General features: G+C 39.4%; 2 protein-coding genes across 2 annotated transcripts; both read right to left on the reverse strand.

Moving 5' to 3' along the window:
- Positions 1 to 363: 363 nt before the first annotated feature.
- On the reverse strand, positions 364 to 9456 carry LOC105444027 (protein giant). The gene is made up of 2 exons (XM_011677781.2): positions 9217 to 9456; positions 364 to 2998 (listed from the first exon to the last, which is right to left on the reverse strand). Exon 2 carries the CDS (start codon positions 2863 to 2865, stop codon positions 1585 to 1587), a length of 1281 nt encoding a protein of 426 aa, XP_011676083.1. The 5' UTR covers positions 2866 to 2998; positions 9217 to 9456; the 3' UTR covers positions 364 to 1584.
- Positions 9457 to 14465: 5009 nt separating this feature from the next.
- On the reverse strand, positions 14466 to 20690 carry LOC591130 (28S ribosomal protein S12, mitochondrial). The gene is made up of 3 exons (XM_030999494.1): positions 20637 to 20690; positions 17210 to 17309; positions 14466 to 16687 (listed from the first exon to the last, which is right to left on the reverse strand). The coding sequence occupies exons 2-3, from the start codon at positions 17286 to 17288 to the stop codon at positions 16275 to 16277; spliced, it is 492 nt and encodes a 163-aa protein (XP_030855354.1). The 5' UTR covers positions 17289 to 17309; positions 20637 to 20690; the 3' UTR covers positions 14466 to 16274.
- Between the last annotated feature and the right edge of the window lie 1642 nt (positions 20691 to 22332).

Genomic DNA, 22332 nt, shown 5'->3' on the forward strand with positions numbered 1-22332 from the left:
TTGAGATATCGCGCTAACAAACTCAATACAAGGAATTTCATAAGTTGACCTCTGTGACCTGTGACCTTTGACCTACGTACTCCAAAATCTAATCAGATCGTCTTCCTATGGTGATAAATACTATTCTCGAGTCTTAAGTTTAAATCTTAAATGGTTCTTGAGATATTGTGATAACGGTCAAACGGGACGGACGTACGGACGTACGGACGGACAACCCGAAAACATGATGCCTCGGCACCACCTTCGGTGGCGGAGGCATAAAAATCGTCTATATCTCGAAAATTCGAATGATAAAAAGAAGATATACCCAAATTCATGCAGTGTTTCCGATCTGAAATAGTTTGCGGGAATGTAACATTAGACTTGAAAAATTGCAGCTGTATACATACAATATTATTGTTTGAAATTGTTAAAAATAATTTACCTTGTCAAATCATTTAACCAAGTAAAAATGAAATATTATCAAAAAATAATTAAACATTTCTGGGGTACAATGTAGCATTATATTCTGATTTCTCAGTTACCAAAACGGATCTTTCAAAGTACATAATAGTGACTTGAATAATATTATGGACGTAATATCTTTGAATTGTTCAATTTGCTAGGCCATTTCATAGTATTCCAAATAAATAGGAGTAAAAAACGAAATATGAGATAAATAATGCAGTTATGTAACCAATAAGACAGACATATGATGGAAGCCAAGCAAACGTTAACGCAAAACTGCATTACTCTACAATCCTTAATGTTCTAAGAACTCAAGGAATTTGTACGATGACATGGAGTTGACAATGAGCTAATAAAAATAGATATTTACAGATGCACAAGTAAATACATGATGAAGTTCTTGGAGAACATCGCGGAATAAAGATGAGAAAAATGTTATTATTCACAATGACAACAATGATGACAATAACAGTAGCATAGAAAATAGCAAATGAAAATGCCAATAAAAGAGTTCAGTCGGTAAGCTAGCAAACCAACTGAACTAGATGAAGCCCTAAACTATCATGCAAATAATAAACGTTGCTAAAGAGACGTTAACACGAGCAATGTTTGCAGCAATATTACATGATTCAAGGAGTATCTCCCTCTAGCTCTGTCTACATCTAGCCTGGCTCTTGTGCCAGTACTACACATAAGAGAGCAAGTTAAGGCAATAGTTTGTACTATTTACAAAATACAAAAACGTTTCACATCATCACGCTTACTTATATCGTTGATATCGAAACACATGGTGCAGTATAAATTCAGAAATTTAGACTTTGGTTGCGATTTTTAAAAATGTCAACACATTGTCACCTGCCTCACACCATTGGGGTAAAATTCTGAAAAATGTGTAGCAATAAATTTTTCCAAGAGCGGGTTCAATTGATTTAGAAAAAACAAAACAAATGCAGCATTGATAAAAATGTCCCAACAAAGAATGAATCAATTTAATGTTCGCTCGAATGTGATCGTGAAATTTCCATTTAGTTCATGACTCGATCTTTCTTGAACCAAAGCTGAAGGATGGCTAGTTTACAGGAGGATGAACAGTCATGAATATGCAGCGAAGAAGCACAACTATAATATACAAAGTGTTTAACTGTTGTTGTTTGCGTAGAGCATAGATCGAAGTTTAACGGTTTCTTCTTTGAGAGCCGAGACTTCGATTTTGAGGCGAATATTTTCTTGTTCAAGCAGGGCAGCCCTGATGGCGATTTGGTCCTCCTTCGCCCGACGTGCATCACGGGATCGCTTCGCAGCCTCGTTATTTTTCCTTCTCCGCTCCCAGTATGAAATGTCTTTCAGCGTCTCAGGGAGAGTCATCCGCTTTTTCTTGTTTTTTGGTGGGTTCGCGACGGACTGGTGGGCTTCAACGGCTCGCTTCTGAATGAAACTGAAAGTTAGGGGGTCCACGTCCATGTCCATCGCCTTCCCAGCCAGAGTAGGAATTCTGAGAACTTCCCCAGCAAGCAGTGCATTGTCTTCCAAGCCGCTGCTGCTGTAATTGTCGACGGTGTTCGCCTCCATGTCTGAGCCAGCACCCGTGGACGATTCCTCCGAGGCATGCCTCTCCCTTAGGATCTTGTCTGCTTCTGTCGCCAGCGTCATCAGATGAGCATCGGTGGTCGACGAGGTAGTTTTTGCACCCACGGTGGTGGTAGTAGAGGAGGTAGATGAGGTGCACGATGGTGTCGAACCAGCGCCCGTCGAAACAATCGACGAGGCAGCCGAGGTAGTAGAAGAAGGAGATGTACATGGGATCATTGGTACGCCTGATACTAAGGGCAGGGAGGCGAAGGCAAGGGGCGCTGCTCCCGGCACGGCTGTCAGAGCTAAGGGAACGGAATAAGTCGCAAGAGAAGGAGCTCCTTGAGTTGTTATTCCAGAAAGAAGATCACGATTTGAAGTATAAATTTTGAATGGCCGAGCAGATTTTCCTTTGGACGATTGAGGGAAAAGCGGTAGACCTGCGACTGGGCTTAGTGGCTGTCCGTTAGAGTCTATGACGATCTGCTCCTCAGCGTTGCCCTCAATAACTGAGGCTTGATTGCTTGAATGACTTCCTCGTTTGTTCACGCTCATGTCGTCTGCTCCAGTTTGCCGATCTGCTTCACATTCATCACTAGGGGGCGCATTATCGTTTGACAGCTCCTCTTCCCCAACCACGCTACTCATGTTTTCTGAGTTTATTCCCTCGTCGCTATTCCCCACATCGTTATCCTCATCGGGTGGCTCCATTTTGATTTTCTTCATGCTCAGATCGAGGGTCCCATCACTGCTGAGCCTGTCGTCCAAGTCTTCCTCGCCATGGTAGACGGAGTAGCTTGGAACTCGCTCAATCTTGGTGGTATGAGCACATTTCCTCCTGGACGGCATGGTGATGCTGGTATGTGTTGTCTGGCGACCAGGGTTAGATCAAGTGAATGACCGTCTCGTCCTCGCCTGTCTGTCTGCCTGCCTACCCACAGGTCCAACAATCCTCTCAACCAGTCGTGTCCTCGTGGTGTCTCTGTACAACAGGGAGAGCAACAAAATAATACTTGGTCAAATAATGCAGTTGATCCAATTATCAAGTCAGGCACACTTGAACGGCTTTTTCCCCCCTTATGATTTTTAACAAAGACCGATAATATTTTAGGTCGTAACATTTCACTCTCAACCCGCATGAAAATATTTTGTAGAAAATTCAAATTCCTAAATTTAAATTCGGTTGAGGTATAATAAGAGAGAGTAATCCACAGACTTTCATTTTAAATAATTTATAATGGATAATAATATACATAACATCTGTGTGAATCATTATGTGGGCTTCATCAGCAAGTTCATGTATCGTAGTCTAATATAGATAGTCTCCGATTGTAAAGACTTTGAAGACGATCTTGAAAATCAAATACTGAGGCCATTAAAAAAAAATGGTTGTCCATCAAGTTTGAACGTGTGAACATTACAATGAAATGGTATGTAATCCGAACATGATAGCCTATAGAGTAGACACTTATGTTTTGAAACTTTCCCTGAGTTGATTTCTGGGAAGCCCTTGCGTCGTGTACGACCCGGGGGGGGGGGGGTACACACATATTAAGACATACGGGGATGTACTGCTCTATAAAATGGGTCGCTTCTTCACAAAAAAAATCCCTAAACATGGGTTCAATTTTCCACAAAAATATCAGAACATGGGGCTGTTTTTTCCAAAATTGTAAAAAAAAAAAATGGGCCTAAATGTATATTTCTAGAAAAATTTGTCAAAATGACACTTAAACATGGGTAGAGGTTTCGAGGCTTGAGCAGCATTACCCCGTCCAAATAAAATCTGAGTACCCCCGCCCGCCCCCCCCCCCCCCCGTGGAAGACATAATTTTCAAGAATCATTATGTACATGTATGTGAAATGGAACTGAAATATTCTCATAAAACAATTCTTTAACAAACATTTATTTGTTTTAGAACACCACCAAATATCCCAATTTCCAACATATTCTACACAAACACACCAAACTTTTCATACAAAATGAAGTAATGTTACCCAGGGAATTTTTTTTTTTACACGTGGTATGAAAAAAAAAGATGGCTTGAACATTAAACACGATAAATGACGTGGATAATATTCATCAATTGCTACGTGGTTATTCACTTCAATGGAAGATCAATTATGTTCCTACAAAATTATGAATAATTCTTAAAAGAAACAAACAAAGGAAGTTCATGATGTGTAAATACATTACGAGTTCAAAGGTATATGCAACAATTTGTACCGTTATTTGTTTCAATAACAAAAATAATAAAATTCAGGCTTAAACAAATACAACAATATGGGTAACCCTGCTCGTTAGAATTTTATATCCAATATAGATAAAGCTTTTTATATTTTAAAGCCGGGTGTCAAAAGCCAATCAAATAATATATCAGTCGTTTCGATAAGGCTTCAACACAGAAAGACCATCAATAATTTACAGCCATGCATGATGAACATTGTATGGACATCACATATCAGTGTTCAATCAGAGCTAGTATAGCGCCCCCTAGGTACTGACACATTTTAGTGAACCTCAGTACTCCATAATCCCAGGCAGCATAATGGCACTATGTTTGTATTGCATTGCTGCTCGATTGCCCATTGTATGTGACCAGATTTGACTCATTCATTCTCTCTTATCATAAGTGAGTGGGTGAGAGAGAGAGAGAGAGAGAGAGAGAGAGAGAGAGAGAGAGAGAGAGAGAAGGGGTGGGCGGCGGAGGTATGAGCATAACTTACTGTTTTATTTTGTTCTGTAGAAAAAGCCATGCACCAAATAAAATGTCAGTGTAATGAATTAAAACTGCAGTGACTTAGCAAATGGGCGGAATCACCTTATTAAAGTTATAATACATGTAATGATATATGACACCTGTCCAATGTCTACATACGAGCCGTTCTATATTGGTTTTAAAAATAGGTATGATATTCCATTATCGGAGTCCATTCTAATATATAGCTTAGATATTTATTACGTGGATGGTATAAGACCAGTCCAAGTGTTCTGTCGTCATATTATGTACTGATCACGTCTATGTTGTCAGTATCTGCATGATGATTGTATTAATTTGATAGCCGTATTGTAGCTCGAATCACACACACAGCAAATAAAAATTATATTCTAAAGTGAATTTAATGTTCACAATTCCATAATACAATTCAATTATTGGTAATGTATGGGACATTACCGTGGACTTACCCATAACACAAACAAAGAGGGTCAATAATGGTACATTGATTAAAATCCTTTCTAAAAGCAAAGTAACCGAAAATAATACTAATAATAAAACAATTGTTGATCAGGAAGAGAAAAAAAATCAAAAAAGGATATTTCTCTAATACTAAACGCTGAAGATCCGTGATGTGGAGTAAAAAAAAGTTATTTATGAAGGATCTCGTTTAGATGGAAGAAGGTGTTTATGTTTGAAAGGGCCGGGGGGGGGGGGGGGAGAGGATTCAGGAAATAAGCACTCTTTAATATCGTTGTTATTAAAATACATTTTAAAACACAAATGGGACAATCAACAAAATGTATTCCAAGGGTAAAATGGAAAATTTGAATTTCTAATTACATTTCATTTCAACTGCACTATAATGTAAATTGAACAAAGCAATTAAAAATACTGCACACTGTTTTAATTAACCTTGTGTTTGTGCATATACAAGTTTGAAATGTGAAAAACAGTAGGCCGACAGTAATCTGAACACGATTAATGTATGCAATACTGAAAAATAGTCTTCCACAAGAAAGTCTATAATTATAGTTCCATTAACTAGCCATTTTTCTATAGGCTAAACAAATAATTAAGGGACGGATAAAAATGCGTTTCGTTCGTATACATTGTGTTATGCTGGAGCAAAAATAAATGATTCTCTAGACCTCTAAATGATACAAATCGAGTATAGATATTGGCAGTATGTTATGGTTTGTTTTGTTTGTGTGAATAATTATGACCCATTCTGTATAATTACAATTATAGCAATGATAATAATAATAATAATAGTAATAATTATTAATAATGATAAACACTATATGTGTACATCATCATCTGAGACAGCTCTATTGCCACCCCCCCCCCCCCTCTCTCTCTGTCTCTCTGTCTCTCTTCGCTCGGTCCCCTGTCGCTACATCAAAATATTACAAATATCTTGCCATCATTTTTTGGTAACCGTTCCAGGGGCGGATCTAGCCTTTTGCAAAGGGGGGGGGGGGGGGGTGAGACCAAACATGTTTCCAAAAATCGCGCCGTTTTACTGTTTCACTTTTTTTTTCTTTTTCACTTGGCCGCCCAAAAGGGGTTGGGGTGTTTAAACCGCCGAAACAACCCCCCCCCCCCCACCCTCCCAGATCCGCCCCTGCGTTCTTTGATTTGGGTGACGGTCTTGATAATAATGATTGAGCGCAGTGCGATATTTCGAATACCGTTTGCCTCTCCACTGATAACAATTCACAGGATTGCTCTCATTTCTCGATGAGCATCGGGTCATGTTTACAAAAGGTGTCCTTCCACTTTATCAAATGAAGCGAGAAAAGAGTCGTGACCTCACAATGGGTGACCTGAAAATCTATAGCATTTGCAGACAGCAGAGACTAGGGTTGTGTACAAAACATGATATTATTGTTCATTAATAATTCAGTTTGTTCATGAGAGAGAGAGAGAGAGAGAGAGAGAGAGAGGAAAAAAAAACACACAGACATAGAGGGGGGACATGAGCACCCTAAAAAGGTGATTAATGGCAGGATTTTTCGATAGCTGTTTGGCTTCAAGGCCAGGTAAAATTAATTTCTAGTTTCTCGTCCTTTCTTTTTTTTTCGAAAATGAGGAGGAGTTCCAAGGGATTTGATATTTGTCTCTTTTTGGGGGTCAATTTAAACACAAATTTTGTTAACTTCATGTTCCATTTATACAGTCATTTACTACAAAGGCTAAATACAAAAATAAATTGCATTTAATAAATAATTTTGCTGACCCCATTGTCTAGATGTCATCAGATTGTTACTTATTCATTTTCACGATAAAGTTATCAAAGAAAACAGTACTATTATACTAAAAAAAGGTCGAACCGAAAAAAAGGAAAGGGACGGGAAGCTAGTAATTAATTGTATTTGATCGAATGGGTATTCACAAATCAATGTGCAGGTACACCCAAATGTGATCCTATATATCCAAAATCAATATTCAACCCCTTTCCTTTGTTTCTAATATCGCAAAAATATTAATTTGGGGGATTGCCTGCAATATGTTTAGTTCCTATTCACATCTGTGTATCATTATCATTTTTAGGGGGGGGGGGGCATTTGCAGGCCAAAAAATGAAAAGGTTAAATTCCAACGGCATTTGAAAGATAATACTAATTTAGAAATTCCCTGAAAAAGGGGGGGGGGGGGGCTTGAAAATGTCTTTAAGTGGAAAAATAACGACTATTAGTTGTCAAATCGACTTACGAGCTATAGAGCCAGTAAGTAATAGTGTGATTTTCAGACCATAGTACCAAATGGTCGTATACGATATATGCTGCGCAAAGATTCAATCAGTTTAATTTTGGACATTACAATGTAATGCTAATGTACCCTTTACATCTCATTTTATGTATGTTATTCCCAAAGAGAAAAAAAGGCCAGTCAGTCGCTCAATAGTGTCTGACTGTGAAGTCTAGCAAGTAAACGGGTTTCCTTGCATAATTTGAATACTAGGACACTGCTAACGTTTAGATTTCACAGATAGGACATACATTATTATTCATAATTCCTGCAAAGTTCTACAGAATTTGATGTTGGCTGCAAAAGGGACATAGTATCTTTATAAGGTAGTGGAACTCATATTTCACATTTGATGTTGTTTTCACTTAATTTTTCTGTAAAATATAACTGTCCAAGAATTTAATAAATTATTGATTCAATTCAAATGTCATTTGGCCTACTGTCTTTGATCCAGATTGCAATTCGACTTGCCAAACAAATCAAACAATCATCTTTACTTCTGTGGTTGTATGTTTGTTCAAACGTCCCCAAAAGGATGACTGAATAAAACAAGTATGAATTAAAGCAATAAAGGCGTTTTAAAATGATATTGATATCTGAAAGCAACATGCCTCACAGCATGGACCTATATACTAGGTTCATGCTCACAGGCAAAGACTATCAGTCAAAGTGAGTTATTGCGTCCGAAGTATTACTAACACTAACAGTAAGCCTAGTTATGCAATTACATTTTCAATATTATTTCCTCTATTCCACAAAATTCCAACAAATTCCAACAAAATATTACTATTTTTTGTTAGTTGACTGATGAATATCATGTTGTATTTTCTATTTTTTCTTTTCTTTTTTTCCCTCATAACTGCACAACCCTTCAAACTGGGAAATAAAAGTGAACTCAAATTGTTTTCGATTGTTTATTTGCTTTTTAGTGGAGATAATAGCTAATTGCCTATATATATCCACAGATCTACAGCTCTGCCTTCGAATTTCATCAAAAATGTGTGGGCTATAGTTGTCTACGGCTATATACTATGATATGGCTCTGGAAAATCTTTTCAAGTCAGGATGAATATTTTCGTAGAATCTCCTTAACATATTATGCTAAATGATGGCAAAATCCCACTCAAAATATATAGTTATGTAATTGAGTCTTTCCTGAAAAGTCTTTCCTGGTAATGGTATGGCATTTCATAATTTCCAAGTCTTGTCAACATAATAGTTTGCATATGACATCAACGTGAACTTCCCCGCCAAAAAGGAGGGTGATAATATTTTTCCAACAAAGAGATGAAAACGAGACGACTCGGAGAGCCAGTCTCCCAACAAAATGGACGAATGGCGAGTGAGTAATTCACCGCACATTATGTATGCAAATGAGGCAGCTATATGGCTGGTCGCCGCGTACATACGAATACGTGTGTACGTCACCGCACCAAAGTATGGCTACAGCGAATCGCCAATAACGGTACCGACGTATTACACAATGTTACGTAACCCATAATATCGTTCCTTGACCAATTGACCACCAATAAGATTGAAGCAAAGTTACTTGCAGATAAGTTAGCGCGGGAAATTCATGTCGGGCGGCTATGGTTTGGCATTTAGAAAGGGCTAAAATCGACACACCCTTACGTAACTATATGGGTTAAAATATGATTCCCTGTGTGTAGGTATACGTACATGCACAATCATACACACAAAATCCGTTGTGTGTGAATATGATTTCTTACCTCGCGCCGAACAAAGTCTCCCAAACCTGCCAAAGCGATGATTAGTTGAGGATCCCTCTCAATATGTATTTATGGAGAGACAATTTGCAGGAAAAACAGATAATTCCGTAGATTATATCCTGAGGATCGTATAAAAACGATAGATGTGGTAAATCCTTGTTTGACACTCTTTGTAGTAAAGATTGCCTGGTACAGCGTGCGAGCTGTTTAGCCCTTGACACCGTCGACTGAACAACGAGTCTTTTTCCTATTCGATGACCTGAACGTGAACTAGGCTGTATACAAGGACTACGTTGTGGGGGCCTTGAGCTTGACGCGTAGCCAATCGCGGCCATCGTACTAAACGGTCGGGTCTGGCGGTCGTATGTAAGGAGGTAGATCATTGGACATACCAGAGTGATTGCGTAATGTATTTCAGGACAACGATCTGGGGTGACCTAAGGACATGGAGCGTCTCGACGCGACTGTAGGAGCTAACTCGGCTTGTGTTCTGTAATCATACGTAATATACACACAGACTGGGCATATTGTGCCAGTGTGCCTACGTGTACAGTCAATGGTGGCATATTCTTATTACTACATGTATGTACACTCAGTCTCCTCTTGAGTATCGCCCATGGTCGTGGGACGTTTGGACCAGTCATTGGTGATTCAATATTAGAATGAGTAGGCCTATTATGCAATAATGAGTCATTTCTATTAATAATGACTGCACTCATCTGGGCATATCATATTTCTATATGTATTCATTTCACATCATTACCTGATGGAGTAGCTTGTTCAGAATATACAAGGTAAAAATTTACCACAAACTCGAAGAGGAACTCAACTGAAATAAAACGATACTTCATTTACTTTTCTTCATAAAAATAGCTCCGCGTTAACGCATATTACATGTAGGCCTAAATAATGATACACACTTTATACAAGTGACAGAGTCGAATAACTGGCCCAGTGGACCTAATTTTTACACCATAGACCAATACCATCATTATGCACAGAACAGTTCGGGTTTTTTTTTCAAATCAGGGGCTCAATCATAATATATGATGACTTGTATTATTATGATACTAAAATGGAACCTACACTATAGGGTCTACACTATGGTAGACCCTATAGTGTAGGTTCCATTTTAGTGACCACCATCTTTCAAACAATGATGACGAGTCTGCATTTATTATTATTTATGTATGTCAAAAAGAACCTCATGAGAATGCAAGTTGTGTGTCTAAAATCGGTCAACATAGCTGAATATAAAATAGAATGAAAATAAACGTGTAGATCAATGATTAAGATTTCGATATGATTACAAATTTATTTTTTAAGTTCTGTTGTGAATCGCCGTCATAATAGTTCATTATATTTTGATCAAACATGATTGAATTATATTAATCGTTTATGCTGTAAAATGTTGAACGTCAACATCCTGCTTCAAAATGTTGCAGCCCCTTACCCCCCCCCCCCCACTCTCTCTCAAAGCAAAGAACCACAACATGTGACTTTCTCGTAGTAGAACATAAGGCTTATAAAGATTATTTAGACCATATAGGCAAACCTATTTCTGAGAAACGGTGTATTAACATATTGAACTATAGGGCCAATAATTTTTGTTTTGCCCCGAAAATTTGCAAATCGCTCAGTGGGGGGGGGGGGGGGGGGGGGGGGGGGGGGGGGGGGGGGGGGGGGGTAGTGAGCACTAATTTTTTTTCCTCGAAAATTTAAAAATCGTACCCCCCCCCCCTTGAGCACCAGGAGAGGGGGCCCGTCTCCAAAGAAAGGTAACATTACTTGTTTTTACCTGTTTTTTCCCCAGGGGTGGGCCCCCCCCTCCCCTGTATCCGCACAACCCTCCCTTGCATTGCCCCATTTTGACATAAACAGGGGTATACTTTATTTAATTACACAGAGAAAAATATCGTGCCTCCTAGTAAAATCCCTTTCAAATTTTAGACCCAAGGAATTCTGAATTTTTTTTGGTTGACTCCCTGATGAATGATTTTTTTTCCCGGCGGAATTGTTGCCCCATCCCATGAATTGCTGACAATAATAATTGTCCCGAATATTTTCCGCGAACGTCTCATCTTATACGGACTGAAGCCAAAGACTATAATAATCAGGTCAGGTTGGGGTCGAACCGAAGTTTCAAATGACATGCTTGACGTAATATATCCTGCAGTTGAGAACAAGAAATGAAAGTAGTTCAGGGAAGTAGATCACAATTTATTAAAAAGGAAAAAATAAGATGAGAGGAAAATGACCACTTCCCTGGATATGAATTGATTTTCCCGTTGCTTGACTTAAAGGGGTGGATCTTGGTTTTTGTAAAAGGGAAGGGGCACAATGTAAAATTTTGTTTACATTAGTTGGGTGGTGATTTAACACACTCCCACACACATACACAATCTCTGACCAGGCAAGTAAAAAAGAAGGGGGGGGGGGGGTTGGTGAAAGGGGGTGCGATGATTATGTCATCATATTGAAGTGCCTTTTATGGCTCTATCTATCTATGATGTTGTGGTCCAAAATAGTATTGAACAGGGCTACAGGAATGGAGCTAAAGGTTTGACAAATTCGGGCTCTTATTATAATTGCATGCAATACCTTGATATTATTATAATATCATCATCATTTTTTTCTTTACAAAGTCATAATGTTCTTCACCAGACTACTACTATTTCGGTTCATCCCATTTAAGGAGGTTGATCATAGGTGCCATAAAAAATTATGATACCTTCATCGCATTGACCTTATGAATATAATTTTACTAATCATTTATTGTTTTATAATATATACGGGCAGCTTTAAAAAAAAAATCCATCTCCGGCAAGTACTGCAGCTGCGGGCAGGCGCACTCTAAAAGTGGAGTATTTTTCACAACCGCAATCATGCTCTCGACAGATCTGTGTATACGGCCATTGTACGGGCATGGTATGGTATGGACTCAACAACCCGGGTCAGTCTGGTAGCAGGGGATTCGAAATCAGAAAATAGATTGTTGAGGTCAGGGTCATAACACGAGGACAACGGGCATATAAGAAAACCGCAATAAACCCGACCTAAATACACGACCTCTCTCTTTCTCTTTCTGTCTGTCTGTCTCTCACTCTCTCTTTCTCTCTTTCTTTCTCCGAATTCAGTGACTAGTCTAGTTTTCAAACCTGGTTGGTATCGATTAGTGTGTTCGCATGATATAGGGGGGGGGGGGGGGGGGGGGTTGATAAATGAATACCATGACGGAGGTTTATCCAAATTTAATTTTGTAGAGATGATAATGATATGTAAAATTATGTGTATTTATATTATATCACCCCCTTCCTTCTCATTGAGAGAGCCCGGAGAGGATAGGCGGGATTCCCGAAATGAATATGAAAAAAAAAAAAAAAAAATTCGGGAAAAGTTTTGCAACCCCCCCCCCCCCCCCCCCCCCCCCTTTGGCAATCATCGAAACGTTCCTGTGTCCATCTGTATGAACGAATATCCCACTGCTGGAATAATTATGATATTGTGTTCTTGATTAATTTTAATCGGAAAAATAATAGTGAGGGAGGGGGAAGTAAATGAAAATGTTAATTTGAGTTTTTTTTCCGAAATTCCCAATCAGTTTCATCGGAATTTCAAATTGACAATTTGCAGCTCGGTGTATCATGATTTGACCATGAAAACTTAAAACTTAAAAAAGAACATTCTTTTTTACAGTGACCTGTCTAGACCTTGATGAAACCGCAAAACCATTCAACTGCAGTTTGTACGGTTATATTCTTGACGATTAGGGGACTTTGGCTTTGTATAATTCATCATTCAGATTATTTTAATGACCCATGGATTTGGTTACTTTACAGTTTTCATCCGTGTCAAGGGAAATGCGCTCTTTTTGTTGTGCATTATGTAATACCTAGACGCCATTTCTTTACCTTGCCCTGGTGTCTGTTTTGCTCCACCTCGCGAAAAGTGCAATGCTTTGTTCAAATTATTTATTCCCATGGTCATTTGATAACAACGACAAATATTCACTCTCAGTTCAAAACTGTAGGCCTACCCGATAAAGGAAATGCATCTTTATAATTGATGACCACCTTCTGAGGCATAACCTTCGATGCCCCCCCCCCCCTCAAAATCCATTGTTGCACAAAAAAAAAGTAAAATGCGCCACATACATTTATTCTTTAATCCCAGAAGGCACCTGGAAATATATCAACTAATTTCCAATCATTTTTCTGGTTTCTTCTCCCTAGAACTGCATTTGTCTAAGACTCAAAGAAAAGATTTTTTTGTTGTTGTTGAATTTATAGAGGAGTGAATTTTGTAGTAGCAATATTCCTTCGATTGATAGAAAAAAATGTCCCCTCCCCCCCCCCCCCAAAAAAAAAGGTATATAAACAGTAGGCCTATACGAAAATCTAACGGTTCGAAACCAGAAAATGTGTGGAATTTATTCCATTCATACTAAGTTCACCCCTCAAACCTTGAAATCATGATCTAACAGAGTTTATCTTAAACAGCGCCACCGACGGTATTTTTTTTGGTTAATATATTAAAATGAAATATAAAAAAAAGTTCGACTCTCTTGCTGACTTTACTTTAAATTTGTTCTTCTTCATACAATTGTTTGTACTTTCAATTTCTAACTTATTAAACATATAATGTTCTGATTTCTGCTTAGAAATTTCCTAAGGATTTTCATTCAATACCCTTCTAAGAAGTTATTCATATTAACTTATCCACAAAATCCTTTGGTTTCCTCTCTAGATTACATCTTTTAGTCTTTCTCGACATTCTCCATCACTCTTCCTTTCTCTCACTCTGACCTTCTTGTTTGACTTATTGATTCATATTCATTTTTTTAAAATTTAATTTATTATTATATCATTTATATCCATTTATGTGATGTCTGTCATATATTTATTTATGTATCATATCGTTTTTAATTTATCTATTCATCCATTCATTTATTTATCCATTTATCTTTTATGTATTTCTTCATGTATTCTTTAAAAAAAGAAATTATTTATTTGTTTATTCTTTCACTCATTCATTCATTCATTCATTTCTTATTAATCTATCTTTTCATCTATTTATCTATTCATTCGTTTATAAATTGTCTATTTGTTTAATATATCTATTAATTTCTTATATTTTGTAATTGCTGGAATCGTATTCATCACAACTCTAACAACTAATCCGATTGTCAGTATTTTCTTAGTTACAAGTAATAAACTTTACATGTACTTAACAATCTACCATACACGCAGTATGTTCTGGAAGTAATTTATTCATTCATAAAAATGCCATGATACACATCGTACACGACTTATTGCAATACTAGATCATTAATGACAAGAATAATATCACTCAAGTTAGTGGTTCAGTATAATCCTCAAAATCTTTAGGTAACAAACACCATTGCATGATGATAATGTTGTTAATCAAAACTTGCATGAACGGTTTCTTTTTATCACTTATATACGGGTACATATAGTATGTAATGTATGTTACATACACATGTAAACTAACATGTACCCGTATATTAAATTCGTTTTGATATGAAACATAAAAGGCTAAATGAATTGGACAGCTCAAAGGGTCTCAAGCACAGGTTGAATATCTTGTCAGACATATTGAATAATGCCAAGTCTAAACAAAGGACCTGTCTAAACTATTCACTTGCAGTTGAACCATCAAAGAACCATCAAAGAGATGCTATAGTGTCTCATCATTAACTGACAAGAGTACAGTTGAAACATTTTACAAAGCCTTGAATACAACCATCTAAGCTCAGAAATTATTGCTTTCACAACAGAGTTCAATATGACATATGATCAGATCCCTCTTTATATCCACAAAGCAAAACTACTCAAATATTTGTAGGGGGCATTTTTGTTGGAAACAACTTTCGACAGTTTCACACTTCCAGGGTCGCAACCCAACAGAGAACCATCAAAGAACCAAAGAGATGCTGTAGTGTAAATTCAATAGAGCATTGCTATCAGGGCCCCAAAATATCATGTGAAAAAAAATTCTACAGTACATTGAGTTGCCACCCCTCATTATTTTAAGACAAGCTTAATTTACGTATCTTGAACCCGATTTTAATTTGAAGCTTTGTCCGACTATATAATCGGATTTGGGCAGAGCAATTGCAGAAAAAGGAAATAAATACAATGTTTGTATGCGGATCAAAGCCTGTAAAGTACCTCAAAGGCAGCTATTTAGGGCTCATATGCAGAAGTTCAAACTTCAGCTCAATAGCATTTTTTACTCATTGTTAGAGAAGACCGACACAAGTGAGAAAAAAAATATTCTGGCCTCTTTTTAGCTAACACAACAAAGTCTTGGTACACTGAGGAAAGCTGCTTTAACAAATGGTCCTAGCACCAAACCTTGATTCAAAATTAATTCTGAATCATCATACAAAACAAGGACTTTTGAGTCTTGATAGTGATCACACAGCTAAAGCACATCTCACATAATGACGAGCACAATTAGAGAGTATGAGTCGACATCTCTAGACTGATTATCTCATAACATGTCTCCTATACTGGTTTCCATTAAAGATAGGTGAATTGTTCAATTTAATACAGGGATTAATTAATGTCATGTAATTTGTGTCACATTACACTACTCATTCAAACTTCTTGGAATATAGTGTAATTAATAAATTACTAATGCAATTTTTCGAATAAATTTGAAACTACATGTATTCAAATCAGTACAAACATCTTGTCAGGTATGATTGATATTACAAGCGTCATATGATCCATACACACCCTTTATGCCAAGTCTGAGATATAAATATCAAAATGTATCAGTGGTATCAACCCTATTTAGGGCTTGGAGAGCTTAAATTCATGTTCATATGAGAGAGACACTCTGCATGAGGTATACAATTACCCCCAGCCACTTATTGGCATTATTGCCCAAGTGTACCCCTAACGCTTCAACTGCTTGATCTTTCCTTGTCCTTCTGTGCATAGGAAATTTGATCCAACTTTCAACACATTGATACTCTTTCCTTGTGTCCGAACATGCTGTAAAGTCCACTACACTAGATGGTGGATTGTTCATTTCTTCTTGATAACATGTCCACAGTCATACTTTCCCCTGATGACGGTATGTTTGACACCAGGCAAGTCCTGCGTCCTGCCACCTTCCACCAAGACGATGTTGTGTTCCTGGAGGTTATGCCCTTCCCCTGGGATGAAGGCCACCACCTCCCGACCATTGCTTAGCCTCACCTTGGCACACTTCCTGTTGGCAGAGTTAGGCTTTTTGGGCTTGCGGATGAGGGTCTTCAGTACCACCCCCTTCATCTGAGGGCGCTTGTCCATCGCAAAAGTCATATTGGGGTTTGGCTTCCTGCGGAAGGGACCCCGTCTATGAAGCTGATTGATAGTGATACTGCGCACGGACTGAAGTGTGGGCTTGAAGAGGGAGGCCTGTAGTGAGCTGGCCATGGATCCAAAGAAAGAAACTCCTGTAGTATGGTGAAAGATACATGTACAAATGGAATTAACACATGTGGATCTTGTAAGGATACTATTCAATTATTCATATTAGTCCAAACAGTTATGATTATACCAAGGTAAGAAAATCACATCTCATGAAAATTTACTCCTCTAATAACATGAAATATCTGCAGCTTTTGGAAGTAATTCCTTAACTGATTAGGAATTATTTTTTACCTTCAAAATCAAGATCTTTGACAGTTTATTAGCATTTTCTGATATTCTTTCTCTCTTTAAATTCTAAGAGAGAATTTTTGGTGATCATGGTAGTAGGTTTAACCCCTCTCAGGTTAATTGATTCACTTTGTGATATATATTTGTGATTTCTTGTAATTTTCTACTGCTGGTACAGTACTATACTGACTATGTGTTATATAGATTGAACAAACACATTACATATTGCTATTTGACAGTGGCCCATCCAGATACAGAATACTCTCTGTTGTGAAATCTTTTCATGCTTATTTCCCTGAGTTTTGGAGGTACATTACCTTTGACAGCAGAATGGTGATGACACATCCGGCAAGCTGATGACAGAAGGGGTCTCATTCTTGTAAAGATCTCAAACATGATGGAAATCTTTGGTAGAGTCTGTATTAGACCAAAAGAGATTAAAAAAACAAAGAGAACGTTTATGTTTCAAAATATTCATTGTATATAGCAGTGGCAAATCCGGGGGGGGGGGGGGGGGGGGGGGGGGGGGGGGGGGGGGGGGGGGGGGGGGGCACCGAGAACATAGAACACACAACGTGGCAAAAATCATTTTTTGATTTCTGTCTGCTCAGCGAGGAATTGGACCCAAGCGCATGATGAAAGTCATGTCTCATGAGAGAGAGAGTCTGAGATTAGTGAGAGCCAGATGATGATCCGAATACTACATACATGCACTTCGGGTGTCTGAACGAGTTTTCAATTTTCCCTTTGGATTGTTTTTAACCATCATGGTTGGATAATGGAAAAAATCAACTACTCAGAAAAACACATTTCAAATTCCAAGGCTCACCGATGTTTCTATCAAAAGATACAGCCACCCAAAAAATCTAGGCAATATTCTTACAATTTTTGTCCAGAATGGACAAAAAAGTGGTACACGCCCAGTTATAATTTTTGCTCGACAGCTTCACAGCGCGATATGAAAAGCTTGGGGTAATGGTATTTTCAAACTGTAACTGCTCATAATCCGTTGGGACTAGAGAATAAATAAGCGCACTAATATATTCCTTTCAGCTGGCCCAACTTACCCGTCGGGGGCTCAATTCATAAAAAATTGGTAAATCTCCTAGTTACCATGAAACAGGCGCATAGCCAGAGGGGCCGGTGGGGGCGATCGCCCCCCAAAAAAACGCCGGCCAAAAAAAAAAAAAAAAAAAGAGAAAGAAGAAAGGATTAAGAGTCGAGAACGGTACAACGAATCATTTCTTTCTCTAATAATTTAATGAAACGTCAAAGCTTTCGCGCTTCGCGCGGAAGGAGCGGGGGGAAACTGAATTCAGATAAGGATTAAGAGTCGAGAATGGTACAACGAATCGTCTTCTTTCTCTAATAATTTAATGAAACGTCAAAGCTTTCGTGCTACTGTATGCGCGGGAGGAGTGGGGGGAAACTGAATTCAGATAAGGATTAAGAGTCGAGAATGGTACAATGAATCGTCTTCTTTCTCAAATAATTTGATGAAACGTCAAAGCTTCTGCGCAGGGGGGCAAGCTGAATTCAGATAATGATTAAGAGTCGAGAATGGTACAAAGAATCGTCTTCTTTCTTTATTAATTTAATGAAACGTCAGTTACTTCCGCGCTATGCGCGGAGGAAGGGAACTTGATTCAAACAAGGATTAAGATTCGAGAGCGGTACAACGAATCGTTTTTTAATAATTCAATGAACGTCAATAGAAACTGAATTTAGACAAGGATTAAGAGTCAAGAACGGTACAACGAATCGCCTTCTTTCTCTAGTAATCTAATGAAACGTCAAAGCTTTCGCGCTTCACCCCCCCTCCCTGCTACGCACTTGCCATGAAAACAATGTTTAAGCTCACGCACGCCAGCTATACTCCACTCCTGACGACGGATAGTCAACCTTATTCGAAACGTCGAGCCAGTCCTGCCACTCGTCATCTCCAAGCGCTATAGTTCTCCTTAGAACTATAAGGTAAGAAAGATTACCAACAGGCAACAGTCTTTTTTAAGACTACACAAAACAGTCCTTTTCAGGACTACACAATACACATCCTCTCTCTCTCTCTAACATGGTGCACCCGCAAGCCTACTGTATAAATGTTTATATCGCCGTTTTGATCAAGATATTTGTAGAGTTCAGCGTTGAGCCCCTGGAGAAAAAAAGCTGCTCTTTCATATGACACCTCACTTAATGAGTATCCCTTCAAGATCATGTGAGCAGTATTGGTATTGGTCAAACCATGTCATTGACCAATTTGCATGAGCGCCCAATGCAAATGGACTGCATAGGGTTGTGTGCAATCTTTATGGGAAGGATTTTAGCACACAAAACCGGGCCGAGTGCACGATCAGACACCTACATCATGTACATCATGGCTAAAAATTGCTAGTTAGTGTAGTGCTATGAACAAATCCAAAGTCACAAGCAAAAGAGACGCTTTCATATTTTTAAATTAACTTACGCGTGCGGCACACAACCGCGACATATCCTGATATATTACAACGAATCCCGGACAACTCGCCACAAAGACAACCCGCCCCAAGACAACCCGCCACAATACCCTGGACATCCCGCCACAATACCTGGACAACCCGCCACAATACCCTGGACAACTCGCCACAGCCTTTTCGGACAACTCGCCACACTTTTTCCCCTCATGATTTCTAGATCTAAAATCCCTCATCTTAGATGAAATTGTCATTTTTCATGATTTTCGTGCTTTTATAAACACAGTTATGACAGGAAACATGGAAATTGTGAGTATTTTGAGAGCTGTTCTAAAGAATAAAGATGATTTTCCTTGCGCTTGCAACAAGAATCTATTTTGGACGAACCCAAGCCAGGCGTACTACGACTACGAGTTACGACTACGATTTTTAAGTTCATGTCTCAGGAAACTTTTCATGGTAGGAATATGCTGCTATGTATCTTTGGCGTATCTTTACATTCTAATATTACCTCCCCCCCCCCACCCCCCCCCCCCATCAGTACGCCAGTGCTTCCAGTATCCTACCATAAAAAAATTCTGGGACAGAAAAATGCAGCTGTTATAGACCTCTAGATCAAAAGTATATTATTGTTACAAGGGAAATCAACCTTATTCTTTTTAATGACTGTTTATAAAAGCACGAAAATCATGAAAAATGACAATTTCATTTCAATATATATTATTATTACATTAGGGAAATCAACTTTATTCTTTATTCTTTGTAATGACTGTGTTTATAAAAGCACGAAAATCATGAAAAATGACAATTTCATTTCATTTTAGATCTAGAAATCATGATGGGAAAAAGTGTGTGCGCGATTGTCCGAAAAGGCTGTGGCGTTGTCCAGGGTATTGTGGCGGATTGTCCAGGGTATTGTGGCGGGATGTCCAGGGTATTGTGGCGGTTGTCTTGGGGCGGGTTGTCTTGGGGCGGGTTGTCTTTGTGGCGAGTTGTCTGGACCCCATTACAACCCATGAATTGTTGGCCGCGCCGTGGGCTTCAGGCCTCGTCTCTGATGACGGGACCTGCGCTGGCAGAGGCCGGGCAGAGCACCGAGAGGGTTATTACCATACCGTCCCGCTGCGTAGAGAGCATGCCAACTCGTCTATAATTTTGTATAAAGACTAGAATCTACCGGTATATCGGCTATGCCTAAACGGGAGAAATCACCTCACAATCAACAACCACCTCATTTATTCCATAAAACCGTTTTTATTTCGAATAGACTGGAATGAAACGAAAATATATTTACCTTTTTCAACAAAAAGAGAAATCGGTGATCACAGCATTTAAGGTTGCGCTTGCATGTGGCTGAACGATAGATGGCAGTATACCATTTCGGATCTCGACTGAGCATAATCAGAATGCATCACTTGGATAGTTGGAAGTATAGGCATCTATTGCCTCTCGTTGACATTAGGATGAAGAATCCATATTGGGACCAGGGGCGGCGATTTCTTTTCATGACCGGGGGGACGAAATGACAAAAACTTTTTTTTTTTGGGGGGGGGGGGGGGGGGAGTGCCCCAATCTCGAGTGAGTGAGCAAAGTGAATGAGAGGGGTGAAGGTGACGAAAGTGACTACCCACGCACAGGTTTTGAAGTTCTGTTGTATTACAAAATTATATTCCTTAGCAAAACTATAGTATGAAAACAAACAATGTACTTTTTTCACACTTCACTTTTCTTTTCACTTGTACATTTTGAAGGATATTATGCGAAGGAGCATAAGATTTTCGCATTTTATTTGTCTAAAACGCTGCACTTTTGGGCCCTCCAAACCCTAAAAGTGTGTTGCAGTCTATAGTCAGTATTTGCTGTACATTATTTGTTTGCAATTTTTCAAATTTTCCGGGAGGGGGGGGGGGGGGGGGACGATGATCCCCTACAAAAATCGAGGGGGGACGTTTCCCCCCCCCCCCCCCCCCCCCCCCCCCCCCCCCCCCCCCCCCCCACCCCCCCCCCCCCCCCCCCCCCCCCCCCCCCCCCCCCCCCCCCCCCCCCCCCCCCCCCCCCCCCCACCCGCCCCCCCCCCCCCCCCCCCCCCCCCCCCCCCCCCCTCCCCCCCCCCCCCCCCCCCCCCCTGGGATCGCCGCCCTGATTGGGAATCAAAGTTTAGTTGCGCTGTTGACGAACATGGACAAACGAAGGACTCTTCTGGGTCAGATTGATCTTTTCTTGACGACCAAAATTTCAACAAATTGGATTTAAAGCTATGATCTCCCTTGTTCCATTCATTGATACATCTCTGAGAAAAGGAGCCACGTCTAAGCTTTGAGTGGACTTGCTTCTTAGCGATCTTGTTAGCGATAGCCACGGGTTCTACTATCTGTTGGCTGGTCAAAGAAGTGTGCATGCTGGATACAGTTCATCTAGGCCATGCATTAATAAAACAAGTCAAATAAAACAGTGGGGAGGGGCTGCAGCCCGACCCTCCTAGTTCCGCGACCGTTCTATATTATCTGGGCCATACACATATTGTTATCGACCTTGAGAAAAAGGGAGAAAGGGAGAAAAAAGGAGGGGGAAAGAAAAAGGAGATGAAAAGAAAGAAAAGGGAGAGAGAAAGAAGAAGAAAAGAGGGAGGAGGAAAAGGGGGAGGAGAAAGGGAGGGGGAAGGAAGAAAGGGGAAGAGAGAGGAGAGAAAAAGGCGGAAAAGGAAGAAAGGTGGAAGACGGGGAAGCGAAAGGGGAATAATGAGAAGGGAAAAGAAAGAAAGTGGGATGATATTATAAGAAGGTGATTTTTTTATCGGGAAAGGGGCGGGGAAGGGGGCACGCACTTTTGCAGTTTGCATAATATGGGGTCCCTCTTGCTAGGCGTGTTGCCCCTCCCCCCCCCCCCAAAAAAAGGAACAAGAAGAACAACAAAAGAAGAGATGGGAAAAGGGGGAAGGAGAATTTAACAACGAGAGCATGAGGAATTGCATTTATTTTAAAAGAATAATG

Source organism: Strongylocentrotus purpuratus, unplaced genomic scaffold (genome assembly GCF_000002235.5).
Source record: "Strongylocentrotus purpuratus isolate Spur 01 unplaced genomic scaffold, Spur_5.0 spur5_scaffold_5, whole genome shotgun sequence".
NCBI classification, from domain to species: Eukaryota; Metazoa; Echinodermata; class Echinoidea; order Camarodonta; family Strongylocentrotidae; genus Strongylocentrotus; species Strongylocentrotus purpuratus.

Excerpts from the sequence above, each read along its gene's own strand:
- LOC591130 (XM_030999494.1), bottom strand. The coding sequence starts at position 17,288 with ATGTTTGAGATCTTTACAAGAATGAGACCCCTTCTGTCATCAGCTTGC. Across the intron at positions 16,688-17,209 it reads TCACCATTCTGCTGTCAAAG|GAGTTTCTTTCTTTGGATCC; the intron begins GTAATGTACCTC and ends ACCATACTACAG.
- LOC105444027 (XM_011677781.2), bottom strand. The coding sequence starts at position 2,865 with ATGCCGTCCAGGAGGAAATGTGCTCATACCACCAAGATTGAGCGAGTT.